General features: G+C 46.4%; 1 protein-coding gene across 1 annotated transcript in view; it reads right to left on the reverse strand.

Annotated features, from left to right (window-relative positions):
- Positions 1 to 25211, reverse strand: part of AKAP10 (A-kinase anchoring protein 10) — a 54395-nt gene extending 29184 nt beyond the window's left edge. The window contains exons 1-4 of the mRNA XM_040423332.1: positions 24994 to 25211; positions 4776 to 4820; positions 3168 to 3356; positions 1088 to 1618 (exon numbers count right to left, since the gene is read on the reverse strand). Of these exons, the coding sequence (XP_040279266.1) occupies positions 1088 to 1618; positions 3168 to 3356; positions 4776 to 4820; positions 24994 to 25015 (787 nt within the window). The 5' untranslated portion in view covers positions 25016 to 25211. The remainder of the gene's footprint in view (positions 1 to 1087; positions 1619 to 3167; positions 3357 to 4775; positions 4821 to 24993) is intronic.
- Between the last annotated feature and the right edge of the window lie 1169 nt (positions 25212 to 26380).

Below are 26380 nucleotides of genomic sequence, written 5' to 3' on the forward strand. Positions count from 1 at the left end.
GCGAGTCCGGAGCGTGACACTCGCTCGTGTGAAACCAGCCTAAAGGTGCCGGGTAACAGGATTGTTGGGGCGAACATCTAAATTATCATTTACTGGCAGCAGATCGTACCGTCTAAACAGGACGCTGCTACCGGCAAATGAGGATTCTGTATGGGAATGCTTCCTTCCCGACAACAGACTGCTCCTTCAAGCCATGTAAAGAGACCTTAACTGATAAACATAAGCACAAGTACCTTACATTAGGAACCACAGGGTATTCAGAAGCTGCTTGCCTTTGTTTAGTAGGTGTAATGGTTGCGAAGAAAAAAAATAAAAAGACACTAACTGGAGTTAACACAAATGAAGGGCTGTGCAGTTGTAAAGGGGTAGATCTGATCCAACTTCAGCTCCAAAATAAAATTATTACATGATTGTGATGAAAAACCTGATGTTAGGCTCCATTCACATGTCCGCAAATGAGTCCACATCCGTGGACGGGTGCGGACCCATTAATTCTCTATGGGGACAGAAAAGTCACTATGCACTGTCCGCATCCGCATTTCCGTGCCGCGGCCCCGAACTTCGGCCCCAAACTTTCGGGCCGCGGCTCTGCAAAAAATAGAACATGTCCTATTCTTGTCCGCAATTGCAAACAAGAATAGGCAGTTCTATAGGGGGTGCCGACCGGGTGTATCGCGGATCCGCAATACACTACGGACATGTGAATGGACCCTTACCACGAGTTTACTACACACTGTTCAGCTCTATGGGACTGCGGAGTACAAGCGATCAGCTATGACAAGCAATCCCACACAGTTGAATGGAGCACCAGAACCACTGTGTGACAACTGCTCCATTCAAACTAGGGAACACAGGGCCCCTGTTCTCATGGTCAGAGGGTGCCCCACAGTTAGACCTCTGCCAGGCACTTGTCCCCTATTATGTATACAGCATTACTATGTGCATAACATCCACCTTTGCTCCTAGAATGCGTTTTACGGTCCGTGCTGAACCCCAGCTTTGCTTAGCATGGCTGCTAAACGTGTTATGCATATTACATCACAAGACAGTCAAAAAAAAATTGCACGTCTGGAAGTAGTGGACTTACCCTTCATTAACTTCTGGGACATGTCAGCTAGCCCTTCGTCTATAGGACTGTTCCTGTTTGATGCGTTAAGCTTGGAAGACTGCTCATAGGGGAGTAAGGTCTCATCCGTAGACAGTTCTAGCTGAATAGCTGGCATGCTCCCCATCTTCTGTTTAGTCTGTGAAGCGTTGCGTTGGTTTGCTGCAGAACCTAACGCTTTCAATCTGGATGTATGTTGTGGAAGTTTAGAGCAATCTTGGGCCTGCTGATCAACTGAAGCCGCAGACTGATCCGGCCGCCTTGGAGATGGCGACATGGGCTCTGCCAAAGTGCTGTGCTTGACTGTGTTTAGACTGTATGCTCTAATTCGGGACCAGGTAGTGGAGTTAAAACTTTTAGCCTCCAGCCAGAACCTTACTAAATGTTCCATTCTGCGGAGTTCCATAAACTGAATAAAATAAGGGAGGGCCAAATTGTCTTGGAGAACTTGTACAAGAGTTTTTGAAAGATTTGACTTTGCATCTTGGGACTCATAATTCAGACATGATCGGCCTGGAAGAGGAGAAATACATTAAAAAGCTTATTTCAGGAATCATTTTAATGCCCACAGACACAAAATTATGTTAACAGAGGCTTCAAAAGGAGTTGTCCAGGATTTACAAAAACTTGGCAAAGAACAATCCTACAGACATCCTATGCTCACCTGTTCTGTCCCAGATGCTCAACCATGCTGAGTCCTCACCAGTCATTCTACTTGCTTCCCTGTGCTGACATCACATACATACTGCTGCAGCCAATTGCTGCCCTCAGCAGTCTCATGCTGTACAAGCAGGCATCTCCACTATGGTCAGTGACTGGCTTCAGTGCTCATGTACAGCATGTCATCATGTAGTAAATGGAGACCAGCAGGGACTGCAAGAACTGAACATGTGAGTGCAGTGATTTTTTTTTTATTTATTTATTTATTTTAATTCCTTGCTCATTCCAAAATTTCGGAAATCCAGTAAATCTCTTAAATATAATTGGCAATGTATTTAGTATAAACATTTCTTTGCTTCCACGTGACCTCTCAGTGATGCTGCTAATCTATAGAGCCAAGACTGGGCTCTGGAGAGAGTCAGACTCCTTCCCCCTCTGGTAGCTGATAACAGGGTCCATTCTTCTCTATCCTGCCACAATACTGCAGAGGCTCTTCTCCTTCCCAAACAAGCAGGGCACACAGATATTTTTTTATTAGCTGTTCTGCGTGAACGGAAGATCTCTATACAGATGGGGAGAGTGACTGACTACACGTGTTTATGAAGACCCCCCTCATTAGGTGGAGGTGCACACTGTCATACACCTTAACTACCAGGTGGCACCATACTATGGAAGTAACTTTTCACTGGATCATTTATTTACCAGTATGTAAATGGAAAACACAGTTCACTTCCTAAGGTCTCCATACAATCATTATGATATTTTAAGGCTACTTTCACACTAGCATTAATATTTCCCGGTATTGAGATCCGTCATAGGGTCTCAATACCAGAAAAAAAAAAAAAAAGCTTCCGTTTTGTCCCTATTCATTGTCAATGGGGACAAAATGTAACTGAACAGAACAGAATGCTCCAAAATGCATTCCGTTCTCATACTTTCCGTCCTGGGATACGGAGCAAGACGGATCCGTCATGACCCACAATGCAAGTCAATAGGGACAGATCCGTTTTCTCTGACACAATAGACAAACTAATCCGTCCTCCATTGACTTTCAATGTAGTTCATGACAGATCTGTCTTGGCCATGTTAAAGACAATACAACCGGATCCGTTCAAAACTGATGCAGACTGTTGCATTATCAGTAATGGAAGCGTATTTGCAGAACCAGGACGGATACAGTAAAAACGTAAGAGTGAAAGTAGCCTTAGATGACACAAGCCTTTAAACTATATACAGACCTCCTTCTATATGTATACATGCAGTCAGCAATCAGGCATCAAACTGTAAAGGTTCACTGTAACTGATGTCAGGGTCCCACAGGCCTGCACATCTGCATTTACGTCACCTCTGTGTAACTGTAGACCCACAGCACAACACAGCGAAGGCGGGAGCGGCTTCTTACCAAGATCTCCAAAATGTGTAGCTTCCATGTGAGTTGGCTGCTTTTTGAGCGCAGCAGTCCTGCTGCTTGAGTAAGAGTCCATATTGGCTGATATGGCATTGATAGCCACATGGCTCGGTCCAGCAGCCTCCAGCAAGGCATTATTTTTTGGACTTCTTGATGGGGAATGTACTGGTGCAGGTGCAGCTTCTAAGACGAAAAAAGTTAATTTTAAGCAGACTCATTCCCACTTCTAGAACATTATTAATCCAGCGACAAAATAACACAGTATGCAACATAGCTGGACTTTGCTATAGTACAGCACTTTAAAGTGTACCTCCAGGACTACTCTCCTATCCGGTGTCACATCAGAACCGCACGCTGGAGGCACTGGGGCAATTATTAACACAACTGTACCTATTCTAGTTAGCAGGACCCGAGCACAATACTCACTGGGGGTCAAATGGCTGCCCTGACAACTGTTCTGTCCAGCATACGGTTGTGACTCTCCATAGCCAATGTCAGACTGGCTGGATAGCCTGTCTGAAGAGCTCACTTAAGGGGGGGGGGGTTCACACAATGCATATTTTTACGCAGTGAATCTGCAACAACATCCACATGTGTTCCATGCATTTGCAGAAAAATCTATGCAAAGTCCCATCCAAATCTGCAGGGAACACAGATTTTTGTGTGGCCAAATTCACAGAGAAAAGAATATGTCAAGTGTGAATCCGTCCTAATAGATATATTATTACAGGTGTTAAAGGCACAGTGTATAGTGATGATGGTTGCAGGCAGAATAGGTCATCAATATTTGAGTGGCGGGGGGTCCGACACCCAGCAACCTTGCCAATCAGCTGTTTGAAGAGGATGTGGCGCTCCATGCGAGCACTACTGCCTCTTCACTACACTGCCTGTCATCTTGGGGGTGCAGGGTGATTACAAATACTCGTAACATTCACACCACGCCGCTGCTGCGAGGGAGATGACGGGCAGAGTAATAAACAGGAAGCAGTGCTCACATGGAGGGCCACATCCTCTTCAAACAGCTGATTGGTGGGGGTTCTTGGTGTTGGAGCCCCGCCGATCAGATATGGATGAGCTATCCTAAAGACAGGTCATCGATATATACTGGCTACACAACCCCTTTAAATGCCGAATTCTCCTGTGTAGAATTACAACATATAGGAAGGAGTACCTATGTTAGGCCTGTATTAGACCAGCACATGAGGCCGACGATGGTCGGGAGGGAAGTGTTCCTTCCCATCAACCGCCTGCTCGTTAGTGGAGGAGACCGCTGCTATTACATGCAGCAATCTCCTCCACAGTATGGGGAGGAGCGATCGCTAAGGCCAACGCTCGTCCCCATACAGAATCATTATAATATAATAATTATAAAATGATACGATTTTTTTTGGGCTGCTTAAAAACTGCGATTGTCCAATGAACAAGCGTTGACTCGTTCTTTGGGTAATCAGCGACACTTTTACACAGGCGGATCATCGCTAACATGCGTTCATAGGAACGTGCGTTAGTGATGCTGATCTGCAGATGTAAAACGTACTTTCGCTTCTTTTTTTATCTTGACAAATTGTTTTATCTACAAAAACATAAAATAATCAATGTTACCTTTAAATACTTTCACATCTGGCTTGTCTTGATCTTTTCCTTTCACTGTGAGAAAGAAAGACAATTGTTAAAGGTGATGTCTGGTTGTCATTTATAAATGCCCCATTTGTGAAGCCATAGTTAATAGATGAAGCGTCCCTGTGGAGAAGCCTCGTCTATTAGCCAGAGCTCACTCGGGAGGACCCAGCAGGTCTGTGCATTACGTCGGCAGCCCATTGATTGTAATGGAAAAGGTGCAATGTTCCATCTTCCCTGCACAGATTACAGCCGATGCTGTAAATTCACGAATAATACCGTACTACAGCTTGTGGCAGCCACAGAATGGTCACGAGAAATGAAGAGCTGCTAACGCCATCCACGTAGAGGATTTCAGAGCTTCAAGCAGATCTCAGACATTAGGTACTGGCCTTGTGGCAAGATGTTTCCTTGATGTCCTGTTGTTGACCACAGACAAAGATACAAATGTATTTATCTGTTCCATCTGTGGTTTCAGCAGGTTTGGCTGGTGACTTCCTGTTTAAAGGGGGATGTCCGGTTTCAAGAGGAACCCGAACAATTCTCGGGGTGTGTCTAAAATAAAGAATAGACTATTACTGACCTAGCAGATGCAGCACCGCCAACCTGGTTCTCCCGACAGGGCACCACTTGACCTTTGTTTGTGCCGGAAGTTTGAATACAGGTGCCGGAGTATGCAAAAGGCAGTGTATATGTGAACCCAGAACGGAGGCGTCTTCACAAAATCAAATTGCTTTACTGGAAGACCTAAAAGACACCATGTAGCAAGGACACATTTCAAACTCAAAGGTTCTTAATCATGGCCATGAACCTTGGAGTCTGAAATGCGCAGGCCAGGCGTGCAGTCCTTGCTACATGGTGTCTTTTAGGTCTTCCAGTAAAGCAATTTAATGTTACAAGACGCCCCAGTGCTGGACTCAGCTACATTGTGCATCTGTTTGTCCTGCTCAGGGACCTCCGCGCATGATTTAGTCTACATGAAGAAGGGGGTGAGCCGACATTACCTGTGAACCGAATGGCAAGGAGCAGGTAAGTATGCTTGACCCTATGGGTCCAGCGGAGACAAGAGAGAATAAAAAAAAAAAGGCTGGACAACCCCCCTTTAAGGTTGGGTCATCAATTTGTGGCCACAACCAGGAAAACATGAGAGATCAGCGAGGCTTTTAATCTGAATGCAGAAAAACAAGCGGTGTAATTGTTAATGGATATGCGGTTTTGTAACTAAACGGCAGTTTACCGCACAACCAGGACCTCTCTGATGGGTGTGTGCCTAAGCTGGCATTTTTTTCCCATAGTGTGCAAGCACGACCACCACTGCTGGATTGCAGGGTGGTTGTAACCATGGTAACGAGCAATGTATAACGTGATGGAAAAATTAATCGAGTCAGCAAAGGAGGCAATATGAACAATCACACTACATTAGTAAGTGCCTTGTATTACATTTCTCTACATGATAAATACTATTTTCTGAAGTGAGACAACCCCCTTAACCCCTTCCCAACAGCAACCAGGCATTTAAAAATGGCGGCACTCATGAGCAGACCCCATAGCTGCCGGTGCTAATCACGATAACATCACATACATTTAATTTCTCAGATGCCATGGTCAAATATGTTACCGGCTCCCCACGGCGAGGATCAGGTGAGCAGGATGCAGTGTGCGAAAGCCCCTGTTCTCAGGAAGGATACGGGGGGGAAAAAAAAAAAAAAGTCAATATGCCTTCAGTACCGGCCCATAGAGGTATACGGGCGCCCTATTAAAGCTCTCACTATTAGTGCACAACAATATGATCAAAGGGTAAAACAACTGTGAATATCATCAAGGTGATGAAAGTGTAACCGGAAGCCTCGTCCAGCCTCGGAAATATATTCAGAGAAACCAGGACAGGTCGCTGTAAATGTATTACTTTTCACTGACGTCTTCAGAACTTCCACTAATTGGCCCAAAATAATGCTGAGCAGAGGGAAAAGAGTATTACACTCACCGGTAATCCGGTTTCCTGGAAGTCTCCATGACACCAAGTCCTGACACCAAGTCCTGAGATTGACTTCCTTCTGATTGGACAGGAAAAACACAGAGAGGTTAAAACCCCCACCCCCTCCTCACATCACCAGTGTATTTTAACGAAGAACCCCAGGATGAAAGGATAATAGCTAATAGCAGAAAAAAAAAAGGGTGGGATATATGTGGTGTCATGGAGACTTCCAGGAAACCGGATTACCGGTGAGTGTAATACTCTTTTCCCCAGTCGTCTCCATGACACCAAGTCCTGAGACAATATCAAAGATACAATTAGGGGGGGACGACTGCCGACAGGACCTTACGTCCAAATCTTAGGTCGTCATTAGCAGCTACATCTAGTCTGTAGTGCTTAGTGAAAGTATGAACTCTTTTCCATGTTGCTGCCCTGCAAATCTGTTGTAAGGAGGCTGAGGCTTTTTCCGCCCAGGAGGCAGCCATGCCTCTCGTAGAATGTGCTTTTAGGGAAGCAGGGACGTCTTTTCCCTGAGCTTTATATGCTTCGGAGATTGCCATCTTAATCCATCTGGAGATGGAACTTTTTGCCGCTCTCTTCCCTTTGTTAGGACCTGAAAATTGGACAAACAGATTTTTGGCTTTTCTCCAAAGGCTGGTAGCTTCCAGGTACTTTAAGACCGCTCTCCGGACATCTAATGTGTGGTAAGTGATTTCTTGATCGTTTTTTGGATCGTCACAGAACGAGGGGAGAACAATGTCCTGAGACCTATGGAAGGTCGAGACTACCTTGGGGAGAAAAGTCGGATCTAATTTGAAAATTAATTTGTCCTCAAATATTGCAAGGAATGGTTCTTGGATGGACAAGGCCTGCAGCTCACAGACCCTTCTGGCTGAGGTTATTGCCACCAGAAAAATCGTTTTAATGGTAAGCCATCTGATGTGGATAGAGTCCAGAGGTTTGAATGGATCGGAGGTTAGACCCCCTAGTACCGTATTAAGGTTCCATGGTGGCACCATGTTTCTAATTGTAGGTCTGATCCTATCTGCTGCCTTAAGGAATCTGGATATCCAGGGATGTTCCGTTAGCTTGGTATTATATAGTGCTCCTAAAGCCGATACCTGGACCCTAAGGGTATTGGGGGGATAGACCTAAATCTAGCCCTTCTTGAAGAAAATCCAGGATTAGTGAGATGTTGGCTCTAAACTGGTTGAAGGAGGTCCCAGACCAATCAGCAAATTTCTTCCATATTTTTTGGTACTTGTCGTTGGTACTCTGTTTCCTGCTAAGGAGTAAGGTGTTCACTACTTTTTTTGATAGACCAAAGTTTAATAAGTTGGATTCTTCAGAATCCAGGCTGTTAACTTTAGTATTTTCAGGTCTGGGTGAGAAATGGGCCTCTGACTTAGAAGGTCCGGCCTCTGAGGTAGAAGGAGAGGAGCTTCCACGCTGAGGGCTTTCAAGAGGGAGAACCAACTTCTCTTGGGCCAGAAGGGGGTTATCAGGATTAGTGTACACTTTTCTTTTAGGAACTTCTGTAACACTCTGGGGATAAGCGGAAATGGGGGGAAGGCGTAGACTAAGTTTGTTGTCCAACTCTGGTTGAGGGCGTCTACTGCCCGAGGATGATCCCTGGGGTTGAGGGAGAAGAACTGGTTTAGCTGATGATTTCTCCTTGATGCAAACAGGTCTATCGTCGGCCTGCCCCATTTCTTTGTGATTAAATGGAAGGCTTCTGGAGCTAACATCCATTCCCCTGGGTCTAGTCTGTGCCGGCTTAGGTAATCGGCCTGAATGTTTAAAACTCCCTTCAAATGAACCGCTGAAAGAGATTGAATGTTGCCTTCTGCCCAGGAAAAGATTTTGTTTGCCAGGTTCTGTAGCAGGCGATGCCTTGTGCCTCCCTGGTGTTGGATAAAGGCCACGGCTGTAGCGTTGTCCGAGTAGACTAGGACGTGACGACCCTTTGCCAGCTGACTTGTGTGTTTCAGTGCTTCCCACACTGCCCTCAGCTCCTTGAAATTTGAGGATTGCTGGCTCACGTAATTCCCCCATGTTCCCTGGTAGGAGTTCCCCTGGACGACCGCTCCCCACCCGTGGAGGCTGGCATCTGTTGTGATGACTAGAGGGAGATCTTGTGCCCAGAAAATCCCGTTTTCTAGGTTCGAATTGCTGAGCCACCAAGTTAGTGATTTTTTGGTCTCTGCATCTAAGAATATTTTCCTCTCTAGGGTTAATTGCGATCTGTTCCATTTGTCTAAGATGAATTTCTGGAGTGGTCTTAGATGGAACTGTGCCCAGGCAACTGCTGGAATGCAAGCGGACAGACTCCCTAGTACCTTCATGGCCTGTCTTATTGAACAGAATTTCTCCTTCTTGAACTTCCTCAAAGCTGTCTGAAGTTTTACTATCTTTTGAGGTGGTAGAAAGGATCTTTGGGAGACTGTGTCTAGAGTAATGCCCAGAAAAACTTTCCGTTTGGATGGGATTAAATCCGATTTTTTCCAATTGATGAGCCAACCTAGGCTCTGTAGATGATCCAGGACTAACCCGAGATGGATTCCCATGGTCTCTATGTTGTCCGCCACTACCAGTAGGTCGTCCAGATAGGGGATCACACAAATTGCCTTTTCTCTCAAGGTTGTCAAGGCTTCCGCCATTATTTTAGTGAAAACCCTTGGGGCAGAAGAGATCCCGAAGGGGAGACACCTGAACTGGAAATGCTGAATGTTTCCCTCCAATTCTATTGCGAACCTTAGGAATTCCCTTGATGACCTGTGAATTGGGACGTGATAATAGGCGTCGCTTAAATCTATTGTGGCCATCACTGCATCCTTTTTTAAGAGTTTCACTGCTGACTTCAGGGTCTCCATTTTGAATTTTTGATATCTTACGTATTTGTTTAGATGTTTCAGATTTATAATTACCCTGGATTTCCCGTTTGGTTTCTTTATAATGAAGAGGCGGGAATAGAATCCCAGTCCTGTCTGATTTTTCGGGACGGGCTCTATGGCGTCCAAGGTTAATAGGTTTTTTATGTCGTTTTTTAAGGTCGCAGTTTGAGATGGGGGAAGGGTAGTGATCACATATTTCTGTGGAGGGGAAGAGAGAAGATCTATCAGATAACCCTCTTGTATAATACTTAAGATCCACCGGCTGTTTGTTACATGCTCCCAAGATCTTAGAAAGGAGCTGAGTCTTCCCCCCACTGGTATGGCGTCATTGTTTGTTGTTGGATGAGGAGGCTTCGGCCCGATTTGGGTTGAAGAGGAAGCTTCTCCCCCTGCCTCCCTTCGCATAGCTCCACCTCCCAGTCTTCCCTTTATCTTTTTTATTTTCGGGTTGAAAAAATCGGTCACGAAAGGGCTGCCTTTTTTGTTTATATCTTTCCTCTGGAAACCCTCTTTTTTTATTTGTCGCGTTGTCTAGGATTTTATCTAGATCTTCTCCGAAAACGTACTGACCGTGGAAGGGGAGTGCGATTAATTTATTTTTAGATGTGATATCTCCTGACCACGCTTTAAGCCATAGTGCCCTTCTCGCTGTATTTGAGAGAACAGCTGTACGGGCGGACAGTTTAACTGATTCAGCAGCTGCGTCTGCTAGAAAGGAGGTTGCCATCTTTAATAGAGGCAAGCTCTCTAGAATTTGATCCCGTGGTGTCTTATTGACCAGATGTATCTCTAGCTGGTCTAGCCAAAGGTTCAGTGTTCTGGCCACACATGTGGAGGCAACGCCCGGCTTGAGAAGGGCCGCCGTAGTCTCCCAGGTCTTTCGCAAGAGACTCTCCGCTTTCCTGTCTAGAGGATCTTTCAATTGTGCTGAGTCTTCAAACGGTAGGGCCGTATGTTTTGCTACCTTGGCCACTGGCGCGTCTACTTTGGGAATGGTCTCCCAATCCGTACAGTCCTCTTGGCTAAAGGGGTAGCGCCTCTTAATTCCTCTTGGGATAAAGGATCCTTTATCCGGTTTTTCCCATTCAGACCTAATTAATTTTTGGACACTATCCGGGACTGGAAAAACGGCCTTCTTCCTTTCACCTAGACCCCCAAAAATTTCTTGCTGGGTAGACCTAGGGGTTTTAGGCATCTCCATCTGAATGGTGGCCCTGATGGCCCTGATAAGTTCATCAATATCTTCAGGATTGAACAAGAAGCGCTTATATTCGCCCTCTTCATCTGAAGATGCCGGGTGTTTTTGGACAGATTCGGAGTCTGAGACCGCCAGCCCCTCAGAGTCGGAATCCAGGATAAGTGATTTAACACTACGGGCGTCCTGAGTGGGGGGAACTTTGGGGGGAGTAGGTTCTCTGGTAGTTAAGGCTAGCTGAACCTCTTCTTTTACCACTTTTCTAATGTCTTCAATTAGACTAGAAGACTCAGACTTGATGACACTGGCAGTACATTCTTTACACAGGGGCTTGGATCCAGTGTTAGACAATCTTTTGCAGCAAATACCACATTTTCTAGTTTTTTTGGCTGCAGAAGCCGAATCCTTTTCTCCCTGAAATGGTAAGGGAGGAAAGGATGAGCAGACTGAACCCACCATACAAAGCATGTACCTGAGAACAGGTTACTCACTGTCCCAGGGTTTGATGCAGGCTCGGTTCCAGAGCCCGGCGTGAGGGGGGTGCTCATCTTGACTCCCGACCGCTTCAGAGATGCTTCACCAAAATATGTGAGCCGCGCTATGCAGGGCGCCGTTACACAGGTCCTGAGCGTTTTTATAGTGTCTCCATGTGCTTCTCATGCTGCAGGACCTGTGGCGCATGTTGATGACGTCAGCGCGCTTAGCTCCGCCCCCGGCGTCTGACGTCATCCGCCTGCCGGCCGGAAGGGACACATCACAGTGCCGATCCGCCGTGTTCCTCCTTCCCTCTGCATCAAGCCCTCCGGGACCGCCGCAGAGGGAATCTTCGCAGGGGCACTACCTATGTGCCCGAGCCCAGGCCTAACCAAACGGAGGAGGGAGAGCTGCACTGCAGATCCGACCTCGGCCCAGATGAAAAAAAAAAAAAAAAAAAAACTCCAGGTGAGCCCAAACGAGCTCCGTGCACCTCTCCTGCTTCCTATCCTGATGGGACAGGAAAAACACTGGTGATGTGAGGAGGGGGTGGGGGTTTTAACCTCTCTGTGTTTTTCCTGTCCAATCAGAAGGAAGTCAATCTCAGGACTTGGTGTCAGGACTTGGTGTCATGGAGACGACTGGGGAAAAAAAGATACGGGGTCAAGTGACACAAGGGAACACGCAGGAAGAGACTTTACAATCCAATACTTCGTTAGGCCTTAAAGGGCTTCTGTCACCCCCCAAATTTCAGTGCGGAGGCAAACGGATCCGTCCAGACTTACAATGTAAGTCAATGGGGACGGATCCGTTTGAAGATGACACTATATGGCTCAATTTTCAAACGGATCCGTCCCCCATTGACTTTCAATGTAAAGTCAAAACGGATCCGTTTGCATTATCATGGTTATTTGCATTATTGTTCATGGTTATGCAAACGGATCCGTTCTGAACGGATGCAAGCGTTTGCATTATAGGAGCGGATCCGTCTGTTCAGACACCAGGCGGATCCGCTCCTAACGCAAGTGTGAAAGTAGCCTTACTTGTCGGTTTTGCAGACAATAGGCAGCATGTACTCGGCCGGTATCCACGGTTTGCAGACCATAAAATATATACGGTCGTGTGCATGAGGCCTAAGGGTCCATTCACACGTCTGTATGTGTTTTGCGTATCCGCAAAACACGGACACCGGCAATGTGCGTTTCGCATTTTGCGGACCGCACATCGCCGGCACTCTCATAGAAAATGCCTTTTCTAGTCCGCAATTGCGGACAAGAATAGGACATGTTCCATTTTTTTGCGGAACGGAAGTGCGGATCCACAAATGCGGATAGCAGATTCCAGCCCCATTGAAAATAAATGGGTCCACACCTGTTCCGCAAGATTGCGGAACGGATGCGGACCCATTTTGCAGACGTGTAAATGGACCCTTCTAGGGACATGACAAAATTAAAAGGGGGCTCCTCAAAGATGAGGGACAATTGCGAGTTTGAAGGAGTTGTCTGGTTTTCTTGATATGGACAACCTAACCTTAGGATCAATATCAGATCAGTAGGGGCCTCCTCCCAGTAACACTGCCAATCAGTTGTATTGAGGGATTGTGGTGCTCGTGTGAGCGCGGCGTCCTCTAGTCACCTGCACGATGTCTAGACTGTAGCTGCGGCGCGACTACAGCTGAATGAGAAGGGAAGCTGGAATTACCCCTCACCGCCACTGCAATATAGACTGCACGCAGCTAAACACGGAAGAGGACAGCGCACTTGAGTTAGCGCCACAGCCACTTCAAAACTGATTACAGGCATGGATGCCGTCAGTCATCAGTTCCGAGGATATCATGAAACTAGACAAGCCCTTTAAAGCCTCAAGCTCATGGCATCTACAATGCAGCAAGATGAAAGGCAGCCATTCCAATCTTCATGCACAAAGCGTTGACATGTGTGGACATCTAAATGGCCGGGTGAGACATGAAAAAGGCAAGATTGGTGCATGCTGAGGGTCTCTCTATAGACGAATTGTCCAGGCGGGAAAAACGGACTTGTGAGAAGCCTGTCATCTAAATCAGCCCTTAAAGAGAACATTTCACTGGTCCTGAAGTTACAATATTAATACCTGGCAGTGTAGGGCATTACTATGGCGTTTTTTTTTTCTCAGATGTGAGAGCATCACAGCCAGGGAGAGGAGAAAAATAAATTAAATAAAGCTCAGCTCCCTGGCTGTGATTGGGGAGAAGGAGACACCCCCTGAGTAACCCGGGCGTCTCCTCCTCCCTGTACCGATGCTATTAATTAGCACACAGGGCGGCAAAAGTGAACGGGGCGCACAGCGGGGGGAACGGAGCAGCACATCTACTAGCAATACGCTACACTGCCAGGAACTGGGGGACGCTGCTTAGTATTTAGGGCATCGTTTACACCCATTATACGGAGGCCCATGCTGAATGGCCTGAATCAGCTACAGTTCACAGCGATTCTGCTGATTTCGCCTTACGGTATGGGGTTTACTGCTGGACGGTCTCACGTGATGCCTGTACTAATCTGTAATAAGCAATAAGAGGCAAGAACAAAGGGGTCAGTGTTTCAGCTCTTATTAAGCTCTACTCGTCTCTCACAGCTTCTTCCAACCAGAGGTCTTAGGGCCCGAGGCCGCGCCAAGATTAACAGTTATTATGTGACCATTGAGGTTTTATGTTTTCAAGAAGAGGACGATGGAGCGAGAGCAAACGATGCCCTCATCACATCGGGTACAGATCCCGCACTGCTCATATCATTGGTACAGTACTCAATAATCAATGTCAGGAGGTCTTCAACTTGGTCACAGCCTATCCCACCGCCTTCAAGGATTGTGCCGAGACAAACGCCTTCAAAAGTCCAAATGCCACTCAAAACCTAAAAATTCAGGTGTGCCTTTCATGAAATGTCAAGGGCTGAGTAGCAATACGGGCGAGGCATCTCACAAAACAGCAGACGCCCTGAAGAACCTTACTGTAACTCAATGGATATTGGTAGTGTTTGCCATGCAATGGCTCCGGCGCTATAATGGAGCCCATAAATCGTGGCATACTCCTGACATAGAAATGTGAATAAGGTCTTAGGGGGTACACCACAGAATAGGGAAAATCTATTGGATCCCAGAAGTAGGACCCCCACCGCTCAAGAGAATGGGGATTCTGTTCCCCTCCCTGTTTATTTCAGAGGGCCCCTGAGGGGTAACACCCCTTTAAAGAAATGAGTCTATAGAAGATTATTTTAAAGGTGCCTCCATTGGATTGTAGAACTGAGAGATACAACTGGGTTAAAACAAATCTGAAAACAGTCTGGCAGAGAAAGGAGCAGACGGTGAGAGTGTCAGTGAGCACCGCGTTCATATTTCATTCAGCAGAATAAGCTGCCGGAGGCCTCAGTTCGCCGCCATGGATTCTGGGTTTCCGACAGCTACAAGAAAGGACAGCAAACCTGTGAGCAACGAGGTGACACAAGCACCATGAAACCTCCAACTGTTCCAGGATGTGCTACTAGTACTACAGGACACGCTGCGCTACCGAGCGGCCACCTCCGTCCGCAGTGTGGGCACAGCCCAGTAATCAGAAGCACAAGACGTCCAACTCTCCCAATAGGGGAACATTTTTTTTGCAGGGTCATCTGTACTTTTCATTTATACCATTTTAGGCCTCCTGCACACGTCCGTAGGTGTCCCGTTGCCGTATGGCGGACCGCATTTGCAGATCTGCAATACATGTGCCGCGTTCCGTATCACGGATGCGGACCCATTCACTTCAATGGGTCCGGAGATGCGAAATGGTGCGGAACGGAACCCTACAGAAGCACTACGGAGTGCTTCCGTGGGGTTTCGTCGTCTCGTACTTCCGTTCCGCAAAAAGATAGAGCATGTCCTATCTTTTTGCGGAACGGCCAGATCGTGGACCCATTAAAGTGAATGGGTCCGCGATCCGCTGCCCCACGGTCGGTGTTCGTGCATTGCTGGCCGCATTTTGCGTGCTGCAGCACGGCCACGGGGCGCACACGTTCATGTGCAGGAGGCCTCAAGAGTGTGTATGACTTTTCTTTATCAATTTTTATGGGAGGTGAAGCGAATCAGCCATTAGAATTTTTTTTTTCCCCATTTCGCAATTTGCCATATCGGATATTTTTATATTTTAATAGTATGGGGCGTTTTCAGTTATTTATTTGTTTATGGATTTTTATTTTGGTGAGAGAGGGGGTGATTTGAATATATTTTTATATTTAGGCCCTAATTTATCACACCTTTACTCCAGAACTCTGGCATCAAAAAGGCGCAAAATCTTGCAACTGTTTGCACTCATTTGCATTTTTACACTACACACTCCAGTTTTGTAATGTGGGTGGAAGTGTGGTTAGCTATGTTAATGAGTTTCACTCCAGATTTATCGCAGACGCTGTCAGCAGGAATCCCGGCCGGGTTACCACGGACCGCTCTCGGTTTCCGTTCTTTGTTTCCGTTTTTCCATATGGCATGTACAGTATACAGTAATTACATAGAAAAAAATTGGGCTGGACATTTTCAATAGATGGTTCCGCAAAAACAGAACGGATACGGAAGACATACATATGCATTTCCGTATGTGTTGTGTTTTTTTTTTTTTGCGGACCCATTGACTTGAATGGAGCCACGGAACGTGATTTGCGGGCAATAATAGGACATGTTCTATCTTTCAACGAAACAGAAAAAAACGGAAATGGAATGCATACGGAGTACATTCCGTTTTTTTTGCTGAACCATTGAAATGAACGGCTCCGTATACGGAACGCCCAAAAAAAAAAACGGCCCGCAAACGGAAAAAAAATACGTTTGTGTGGATGAGCCCTAAATCATACATATGAGATCAGTGGCGGTCCAACTCCTGGAACCCCCGCCGATCAGTTGCTTGTAGAAGCTGCAGCCTCTTCTTAGGGCAGTGATGTCACGTTCATCAGTCACATGGCCTAAGCGCAGCGCAGCACCCTTTAAATGAATGGGCCTGGGCTGCAACACCTAGCTGTACAGCGCTATGCTTGGTACGCTGCGAGGAGGAAGCTCATCATAGCACTGATCAGTGGTGGTGCCAGGATGGAAATGGCTCAAACGGATGTCAAATGTACATAACTGATGCTCAGGATCCGTTTTTCTTACCAGATCCGTTTTTTCTTTATTTTTCTGATCAGGAGAACAGAAAACAAAACGGGGAGGATTTGTTGTGGATTTCACCCTCTGCACTGCAAATGCTGAAACACTGCAGATTTCAATCCCCACCGAAGCCAATTTACGTTACGGTTTTATTTTGCAGTGTGTAGATAAGATTTCTCAAAATCTCATTTACTTTGCTTGGACTGTACAAAGCCGCAGATTTCCAAGCAAAAATTATTGGTGGCAGAACTGCAATGTGTACACCATGTGTGAACATACCCTACAGATAGGCCATGTCCGCCTTTAGTTCAGCATCCATCTTTGACGACGTCCTCTGATGTTCTCATAGCTGCCAACCCCAGAAAGCCCAGCACATAACCTTTACCAGAATAAATACACAACAAAAAGGGACTCCAGACAAGGTCCAGCTGATGTCTGCCAAGTGTTACACCTCTCCTTTATCTTGACACGTCATGGAGAAGGTGGAATATCTACCTTGGCGGGCTAGGAGAGACTGAACATCGTCTAAGCACCACTACTGCTAACCTGCCCGCCTATTTCATGGAAATAACATGCAGAATTTACGTTGTAGACAAAAACTGGGGAGATGCTGTGAAAGGGGTCAGAACTATTCACCGATCCAGTGTATGCACAGATATGGGAGTTTGTGTATGTGCCAGGGAGATGAATAGTTCTGGTCCTGTCCTGGGCAGTGACATCCATAGACCACAAATGAAGGACGTGACGTTGGCGGATGGAGAATTGTCCTAAGGGGAGAGTCACGTGACTGGGTTCCAGAATGGACTATCCATGCAACTCTATATACCGGGAACTTTCTTCTGCGGGGGGAGTTGTTGGGTCCAGCAAATCCCTCATAATCAAAGTGGCTGATTCTTCTCTCCCCTGACCTCAACTGCAGGAGAAGAATTTGGAGCCCCCCATACACCCGGGGATTTGTTAGCCAGTCCTGTCAAAAATCTGTGGGTTGGCCCAACAAGGTGTATACTTTAAAACAAACTACAGAACTTCCTAAATGGGATTAACAAAATGTAATTGAAAAATGACCAAAAAAAACTGTTATTCGGTAAAAAATGTATTTACCGAAAAGATAAAAAAAAAAAAAAAAAAAAAGCAAAATGACAAAAATCATTGAATTACATTTATAGAGTCAAATGTGCCATGCAAAAAAAAAAAAAAAAAAACACAATGGGGGAGAACTTTCTAGGACCTCTTGAAAGTGCGCTGGAGTAAAACACAATAAATGTATTAAGGAGCGCAGGCCTCTAAATAAATCTGCCACCCTGTGTCAGCTACGTGCTGGCGGAGACACACACTACAACTTACATCACGTGTCAGGCAGCAGGCGGAGCCCGTCCACTTTTTAACCTGTCAAACATCCAAAAGAGTCCAAAAATGTTTGTGCAAAAATCTGCTACTTTTTGATGCCAGCTTTCTGATGCAAAGCCATAATAAATCTGCCCTCCCCAATAATGTATCCCTTGTAAAAAAAAAAAAATAAAATGTAAAAATGAGAAATGTAATGCGTTATTAAAGGGGTTGTGCACCTTTTATTAAAGGGGTATTCAAGTTGCGAGAAGCTATCCCCTATTCAGTGGAGGTGCCAGGGGTTGGACCCACACAATCCCCTAGTTATCCTTATAGCGGATAACTTATCACAACCGTAACACCCCTTTAAGTGATGACCCCTCTGAAATAAACGGAATGGCAGGTTGGGCATGTGCACCACCACTCCATTCATCTCTATGGGAGTTCCGGAAATATCCGAGTGCTGGACAGCTGAAAAGTGATGATTGGCGGGGTCCGACGCCCTGCACCAAGTAGTGATGGGCTACCTGGCTTCAGCGGTGACGTTTCAAACAGTCAGGTCATCGTGCCGCCAATCACTGGCCTCAGCAGTACACAGGATGTCACCGCAGCAGCCAGAAAATAAATAAAAAAATACATCAGCAATGCATCACTGGAAAAAGCCGGGGAGAAGAGAGGAACAACAACAGGTCCCTCATTAAAGGGGTTTTGTCACTTCAGCAAGTGGCATTTATTATGTAACTTAAAGGGGTTCTCCGGGAATTAAGAAAATGAAAATACTTAAATATTACTTCATTATAAATATATTTCCAAATACCTTACATTAGTTAAAATGGCTGCCGTCCTATTAGCACACACAAAACCTGTCCTAAATCACACAGCAGGACAAGTTACTTCACAACGCTGAGGTAAAGAGCTGCCTCCTCCTCTCCGCTCTACTTGTCAGGGATTGTGATCCTGAATACAGATGATAAGATCTTTAGGCCTCTTGCACACGGCCGTATGTATTTTGCGGTCCGCAAAAAAATTGATCCACAAAAAATACGGATGACATCCGTGTGCATTCCGTATTTTGCGGAACGGAACAGGTGGCCCTTCATAGAACAGTCCTATCCTTGTCCGTAAAGCAGACAAAAATAGGACATGTTCTATTATTTTGTGGAACGAAAATAGGGACATACGGAAACGGAATGCACACAGAGTAACTTCTGTTTTTTTTTGCAGACCCATTTAAGTGAATGGTTCCGCATACGGTCCGCAAAAAAAAAGGAACGGACATGGAAAGAAAATACGTGTGCAAGAGGACTTACCTGAATCTCTAAGAATGGAGTTCATGAGCAGATGTGGCTAATAAGCAGCAGCACTTGTATGCAGTCTCCATTACCACAGTCAGTCCTCTCTGTACTTCATGTCTCCTCATGAACTCCATTTCCACAAAGATACAGCTAAATATCATATTAAACTGTAGTCAGGATCATAATCCCTGACAACCAGAGTAGAGGGGAGGATGAGGCAGCTCTTTGGATCAGTGCTGTGAAGTAACTTCTCCTCCTGTGTGATTAGGGCAGGTTTTGTGTGTACTAACAGGACCGCGGCCATTTTATTTCTCCTAATCATTGCTCCCCAGACAAAACGAGCCACTGTAACTAATGAAAGGTATTTGGGAATATATTTATAATAAAGTAATATTTAAGTATTTATTTTCTTAATTCCCAGAGAACCCCTTTAAGTTAATACAAGGCACTTACTAATGTATTGTGATTGCCCATATTGCCTCCTTTGCTGGTTGGATTCATTTTTCCATCATAATATACACTGCTTGTTTTCATGGTTACGACCGCCCTGTAATCCATCAGCAGTGGCCATGGCACACTATAGTAAAAAGTGCCACCCAAAAATGCAGAAGCAGACATAGGCTGAAGTAGGGGTGGGCGATATAGACGATATGAGATATAAAACGATATAAATTTGGCCAACGATAGAGATTTCGTTTATATCGCAGTAGAACATGGCATGCGCCGCTCTCGGCACGCACCATGTTCTCCTGAGCCGGCACAGTGGAGAAGGAGGGAGTCCCTCCCCACTATGTGCAGCTGCTGCTGACGACCAATGAGAACAGACAAGGAGGAGGAGGGGAGGGGCTGTGGCCAGTGCGCCACCAATGAAAATAGTTAATATGCCTGAATACAAACGTAGCCTGCATGTGCCGGCCATATCCCATACCTGGCCTCTATTACTGTGTGCCGTGATCCGCCACAATTAACCCCTCAGGTCCCTTCTACTCCCCCTCTTCTAAGTATTATATTAATTGCGGGCCCCCCTCCACACGATTAAATCATGGAAACGAGCAGTTTATGTGATAGAAAAATTAATCCAGCCAGCAGAGGAGGCAATATGGACAATCACAACACATAAGTAAGTGCCTTGTACAGTCCTGATCAAAAGTTTAAGACCTCTTGAAAAATGGCAAAAAATCATATTTAGCATGGCTGGATCTTAACAAGGTTCCAAGTAGAGCTTCAACATGCAACAAGAAGAAATGAGAGTGAGAGAAAACATTTTTTGAGCATTCAATTTAATGAAAACAACAAATAAACTTAAACAGGCTGTTTTTCAGCTGATCAAAAGTTTAGGACCACATCTCAAAAAAAAAAAAACGAAACCCCCCCAAAACAGAAATCCAACTTCCAAACATGAACTCAGTAATGAGTAGCTCTGACGTTATTGTTTATCACTTCAAAAATTTGTTTCGGCATGCTTGATGCAAGCGTTTCCATGAGGTGAGTGGGAACATTTCTCCAAGTGGTGAAGACGGCCGCACGAAGGCCATCTACTGTCTGGAACTGTTGTCCATTTTTGTAAACTTCCCTTGCCATCCATCCCCAAGGTTCTCAATTGGATTTAGATCAGGGGAACACGTAGGATGGGCCAAAAGAGTGATGTTATTCTCCTGGAAGAAGTCCCTTGTCCTGCGGGCATTGTGTACTGTAGTGTTGTCCTGTTGAAAAACCCAGTCGTTGCCACACAGACGAGGGCCCTCAGTCATGAGGAATGCTCTCTGCAACATCTGGACATAGCCAGCGGCCGTTTGACGCCCCTGCACTTCCCGAAGCTCCATTGTTCCACTGAAGGAAAAAGCACCCCAGACCATTATGGCGCCCCCTCCACTGTGGCGTGTAGAAAACATCTCAGGTGGGTTCTGCTTGTCATGCCAGTAACGTTGGAAACCATCAGGACCATCAAGGTTAAATTTTTTCTCATCAGAGAATAAAACTTTCTTCCACCTTTTGAATGTCCCATGTTTGGTGCTCTCTTGCAAAGTCCAAACAAGCAGTTCTGTGGCGTTCAAGGAGACGAGGTCTTTGAAGACGTTTTTTGTTTTTGAAGCCCTTCAGTCTCAGATGCCGTCTGATGGTTATGGGGCTGCAGTCAGCACTAGTAAGGGCCCTAATTTGGGTCGAGGATCGTCCAGTGTCTTGACGGACAGCCAATTGGATCCTCCGGCTCAGTGCTGATGACATTTTTTTGGGTCTTCACTTGACTTTTTTGTTCCATAACCCTCAGGATCATTTAAGAAATTCCAAATGACTGTCTTACTGCGTCCCACCTCAGCAGCGATGGCGCGCTGTGAGAGACCCTGCTTATGCAGTTCAACAACCCGACCACGTTCAAAAAGGGAGAGTTTTTTTGCCTTTGCCATCACAACGTGTGACTACCTGACAGAAAATGACAATGAATCCACATCTTTGCACAGATTTGGCCTTTTAAAGGCATGTGGTCCTAAACTTTCGATCAGCTGAAAAACAGCCTGTTTCAGTTTAACCGTTATTTTCAATTAATTGAATGCTCAAAAAATGTTTTCTCTCACTCTCATTCCTTCTTGTTGCATGTTGAAGCTCTACTTGGAACCTTGTTAAGATCCAACAATGTAAAATATGATTTTTTGCCATTTTTCAAGTGGTCTTAAAGGGATTCTGTCATGAGATTTGAGCCCTATAAGCTAAACATATGGCCAGGTCCGTACTAATAACATGAATCCTAAACTGCCCTTATTAAACCTGCTTGTGGCTCTATTAGCCCCAAAGAAAAAAAAATTGTGGATTGCGGAGGTGGGGCTGAGATGAGGAAGGCGGCGCTGGGCACCAGGCGGCGGGGGGTGCGGGCGGGCACCCTGGGTTAACGTAAAACCCCTTGGGCACCTTAGGTAGGTGAGTGACAGCTTATAAAAACCAGTTTTTTGGGCTAATAGAGCCACAAGCAGGTTTAATAAGGGCAGTTTAGGATTCATGTTATTAGTACGGACCTGGCCATATGTTTAGCTTATAGGGCTCAAATCTCATGACAGAATCCCTTTAAACTTTTGATCAGGACTGTATTAAAGGGAACCTGTCACCTGGATTTTAGGTATAGAGCTGAGGACATGGGCTGCTAGATCATCCGCAATACCCAGTCCCCACAGCTCTGTGCTAGCGTGATCCCATCGCGAGATTACGGCGCTCAAGCTTTGTGACGCCGGGGAGTAAGGAGGAGATTCGGACGATGCGGGGCGGTGCTGGGCTCCTTCACACACACACATATATATATATATATATATATATATATATATATATATATAAATAAAATTGACACAATAGAAGCACACAGAGCTATGGGGACTGGGTATTGCGGATGTGCTAGCGGCCATCTAGCAACCCATGTCCTCAGCTCTATACCCAAAATCCAGGTGACAGGTTCCCTTTAACTTTCTCTACATGATAAATGCCATTTGCTGAGGAGAGACATCCCCTTTAAGGGGTTAAATAAGAAGATTCCTGTATTCACTTCTATTTTTCCAGAGAATTACTGAAGAGGACGACTCTCTCACACTGTCCGTGCCTCAGGCCACCACATCTTTCTTCTTCTATTCTTTGTCCATGTAGAATCCGGGCTGAACACTGACTCATCTCCAGATCTGGGTCAGCGGGCTTGTATCTGTACCACCGCAGGCTGGAGCGGGGCACAAAGTACAACCGTTACCCAGAGCGGCACCATGCCTTAATAATAATGGCTGCCCCAAAACGTGTGAACCCCGGAGTCCATTCTTTCTAAGAGAAGGTTACAGGTCAATTTCCTTGCAGAATTTTTTTTTTTTTACTGTGTACATGAAATTTAAAAAATCTCATCTACTTTCAGGGGACCTTGGATAGATCATCAGCATCTGATTGGCCAGGTGTTCGGGAAGGCAGCGACGCTCACATTGTGCTGCGGCCTTTTCTCTGTTTCCCGCAGGTCGGTGACGACACATCACTGGTCAGGGTGCGGCTCAGCTGCGTTCACGTTCAATGGGGCTGAGCCACGCCCAGGCCACGTGATAATAGTCGTGATGTCACTGGCCTACGGGAAACAGAGAGAGGGCCACGGCGCTAATGCGAGCGCTGCTGTCAAAAAGCTGATCGGCAGGGGTCCCGGGTGTCGGACTCCGCCAATCAGATGCAGTAAGAAAAAGCTACAGAACCGCTTTAACTGGTACTGTATTACACTGCAGATTTCCTGCACGTACCCTGAAAGTAACCAACGCTCTCCTGCGCTTCTGTGATGTCACCCATGATGCTAGGGAAGCTGGTCACGGTCCGCTATCGACTTCTCCCCCCCCCCCCTATCGCTAAATGTTTTGATCCGCGTGACGGGGAGATGCAGCAGTGGCCATGCGGGGATCTGGAGGTACATGGGTGCCGGGACCGTGTAAGTATCGTCTATAGGAGGGGCCTGGGCATTGTGGGGGGCATTTGTACCATTGGATAACCCCTTTAATTTTCACAGCATCTACTATAAATGGTCCGTGAAACACAGATTGCGTCCGTGTCGAGTCCGTTTTTTTTTTTAACAAACCCAAAGACTATAAAAGGCATGATGAATCTGTAAACACAGATAATAGGGCATGCGCCCGTGCTAAAACCATGGACACAAGGACCGCGCTACAACATGGACATGTTGGCATCTTTGTGAGGGACAGCACACGGGCGACATCCTTGTCATGTGTGCTGTCCGCATCCGCACTTCCATTCCGCGGCCCCGCAAAAAAATTGAACATGTCCTATTATTGTCCGCAGACACGGACAAGAAAAGGCATTTCAAGGATAGTGCCGGCCATGTGCGGTCCGCAAAATGCGAAACGCACATAGCCGGTGTCCGTGTTCTGCAGATCCGGAATTTGCAGACAGCAAAACACTTGCGGACATGTGACGGACACCTTGGACAGACAGACGAGCCTGGGGAGACGGATTAGTAATGGATCAGGGTCACAATGAGAGGTTTTGTTGTCTCCATAGTAAGAAAGGGGAAAATTGTAGATGTTTTTGAGGTGCAGGCGGGCGAGAGATTTCATATATGGGGTGAAGGAAAGATCAGCGTCAAACATGAAAGAGACAGCAGGTGTGTTGGGAGTGCAGGTTTAGGTAGGTCAGTTCCGTTTCTGAAAGATTTCATTTCAGATAAAGAGAGGACATGATGTTAGAGACAGCGGACAGTCACGGGATGAAGTGTATAGTTGGGGGTCGCCAGCATAGAGATGGTACTGGAAAGCAGGACTACTGAGTCTGTAGAGAGAGGCGAGGAGCTAGGACTGAACCCTGAGGAACCCCAAGAGGAGGCAGAGCCAGAGAATGCCACACTGAAGGAGCCGCCAGAGACACTGGAAGAGGACCAGAAGAGGCCGCTGATAGACCGGAGCTTGGTGAGGAGGAGATGGTGGTCAATAGTGTCCAATGCTACAGAGAGATCCAGAAGAATGAGGAGAGAGTAGTCACCGTTGCATTTAGCCGTCGTGAACATACAAGTAGCGTGTTCCCGGGCTGTCACAAGCGGACCTGTCACCTAAAGACTGGGAGACACCCTGTAGCATCAAACTGGGCCATGTACGGACATAACGCGGTCATGCGACCGGGGACTCGCGCACCGACGGTGAGATCGGACACTTAGGCGCAGCGGCCATCTGCACAAATTTCTATGGAAGCTAGTAACATCTCATGGCCCTCAGCGATGGGCACCACATCAGCAGGTGAAGTGCTAAACAAGTGCCATCACTGTGGGGTCATCAACCTGAAGGGGTATTCAGCTAGGACTGGGGTCCTGCGCTGGGACTATAAACCTGCAGCCCTGCGCCCGGAGGGGTCACTCACTCCCCGGGGTCCTCCATACCCTGACACCGGCAGCTCTTACCTTTCCTGCGGAAGAAGGACATGGCGGCGCCGGCTCCCTGGATGCTGCCGGCTCACTCAGCGCATGCTGGGGCGCCCCGGCTCCCCTCACCCAACACACGGGACGCCGGGGACGCCGCTGAGAGAGCTGTGCGGTTACAAGGAGCCCCCCTCCCTGCAATCCTAGCATGAATGACACTTCCTCCTTCCGACCGCAGCTCCAGCCCCCGCCATATTGTCAACAGCACAGTCTTCCGGGGAACGCGGGGCACGCTGAGTAATTGCCCGACCTGCTGACACCCGGGCGGCCATGCTTACTAAGGGCACTGTGCAATGGCGCTCCCGGCTGCTGTGGGATTCTGGGATTTGTAGTTTCCAGTGAAACACTTCACCGAGTTTTTATTTTTTTTGTTCGTTTCATACATGTATTTTAACCGGGTTAGGCCCAGGGTGTTTTTGGTCTTCAAGACCTGACACATTCCTTAGGGTAATGGCTATAACATTTTCATTGGTTTGGCTGTGAAAATGATTTTTCCCTTTTCTTCTCATTTTTCTTTCTTTATAATTTTTACTTTTAATAGGAGGAGATTTATCCAAACTGGAGTAAAGGAAAAGTGGCAACCAATCAGATTCCTCCTGTCTAATAGGTGCGGGTCCTACCTCTGGGACCCGCACCTACAAGGAGAATGGAGCGGAGAAACTTAAAGGAGGGCACACTGCGCATGCGCAGCCACCCTCCAATCATTTCTATGGAGCTGCCGAAAATAGCCGACTGCTCGGCTATTTCCGTCGGCCCCATAGAAATGAATGGGAGCAGTGGCTGCGCATGCACGGTGCGCTCCCATTCACTTCAATGGGAGAGGCGGGGAGCTGCGCCTGGTGGTGGACGGACCCTCACAACTCTCCCCGGCTCCATTCTCCTTGTAGGTGCGGGTCCCACCACCTAGCGATATGCCACCATTGTCTAAGATGGGATAACCCCTTTAAATGTCCCTCTTTCTGATCTGAACTTTCTGAAGTATAGATTTGTATTATTATGTTTACACTGTTCATCCAGAAGTGTTTTCTAGTTCCTATCTGTATATTAGAGCCCGCCTTGTATGTTATTTCAATATTTGATGCAATTTGGATTTTAAAAATTTCTATATTCAGATACGTTTTGCACTATTGTGTAAAAAAAAACTATTGAAGTGTATAAATATGCAGGAAAAATGGATCTTTCACAAAATGTACATGAAATGCCCCTCTTCGACTGTGTAAAAAGTTGGGAGGTATGCAGTACTGTGACATCACTGTAATTATTATCCATGTACTGTGACATCACTGTGTTTATTATCTCTGTACTATGACATCACTGTGTTTATTCTGTCTGTACTGTGACATCACTGTGTTTATTATCTCTGTACTAT

The sequence above is a fragment of the Bufo bufo genome, chromosome 3, assembly GCF_905171765.1.
Source record: "Bufo bufo chromosome 3, aBufBuf1.1, whole genome shotgun sequence".
NCBI classification, from domain to species: Eukaryota; Metazoa; Chordata; class Amphibia; order Anura; family Bufonidae; genus Bufo; species Bufo bufo.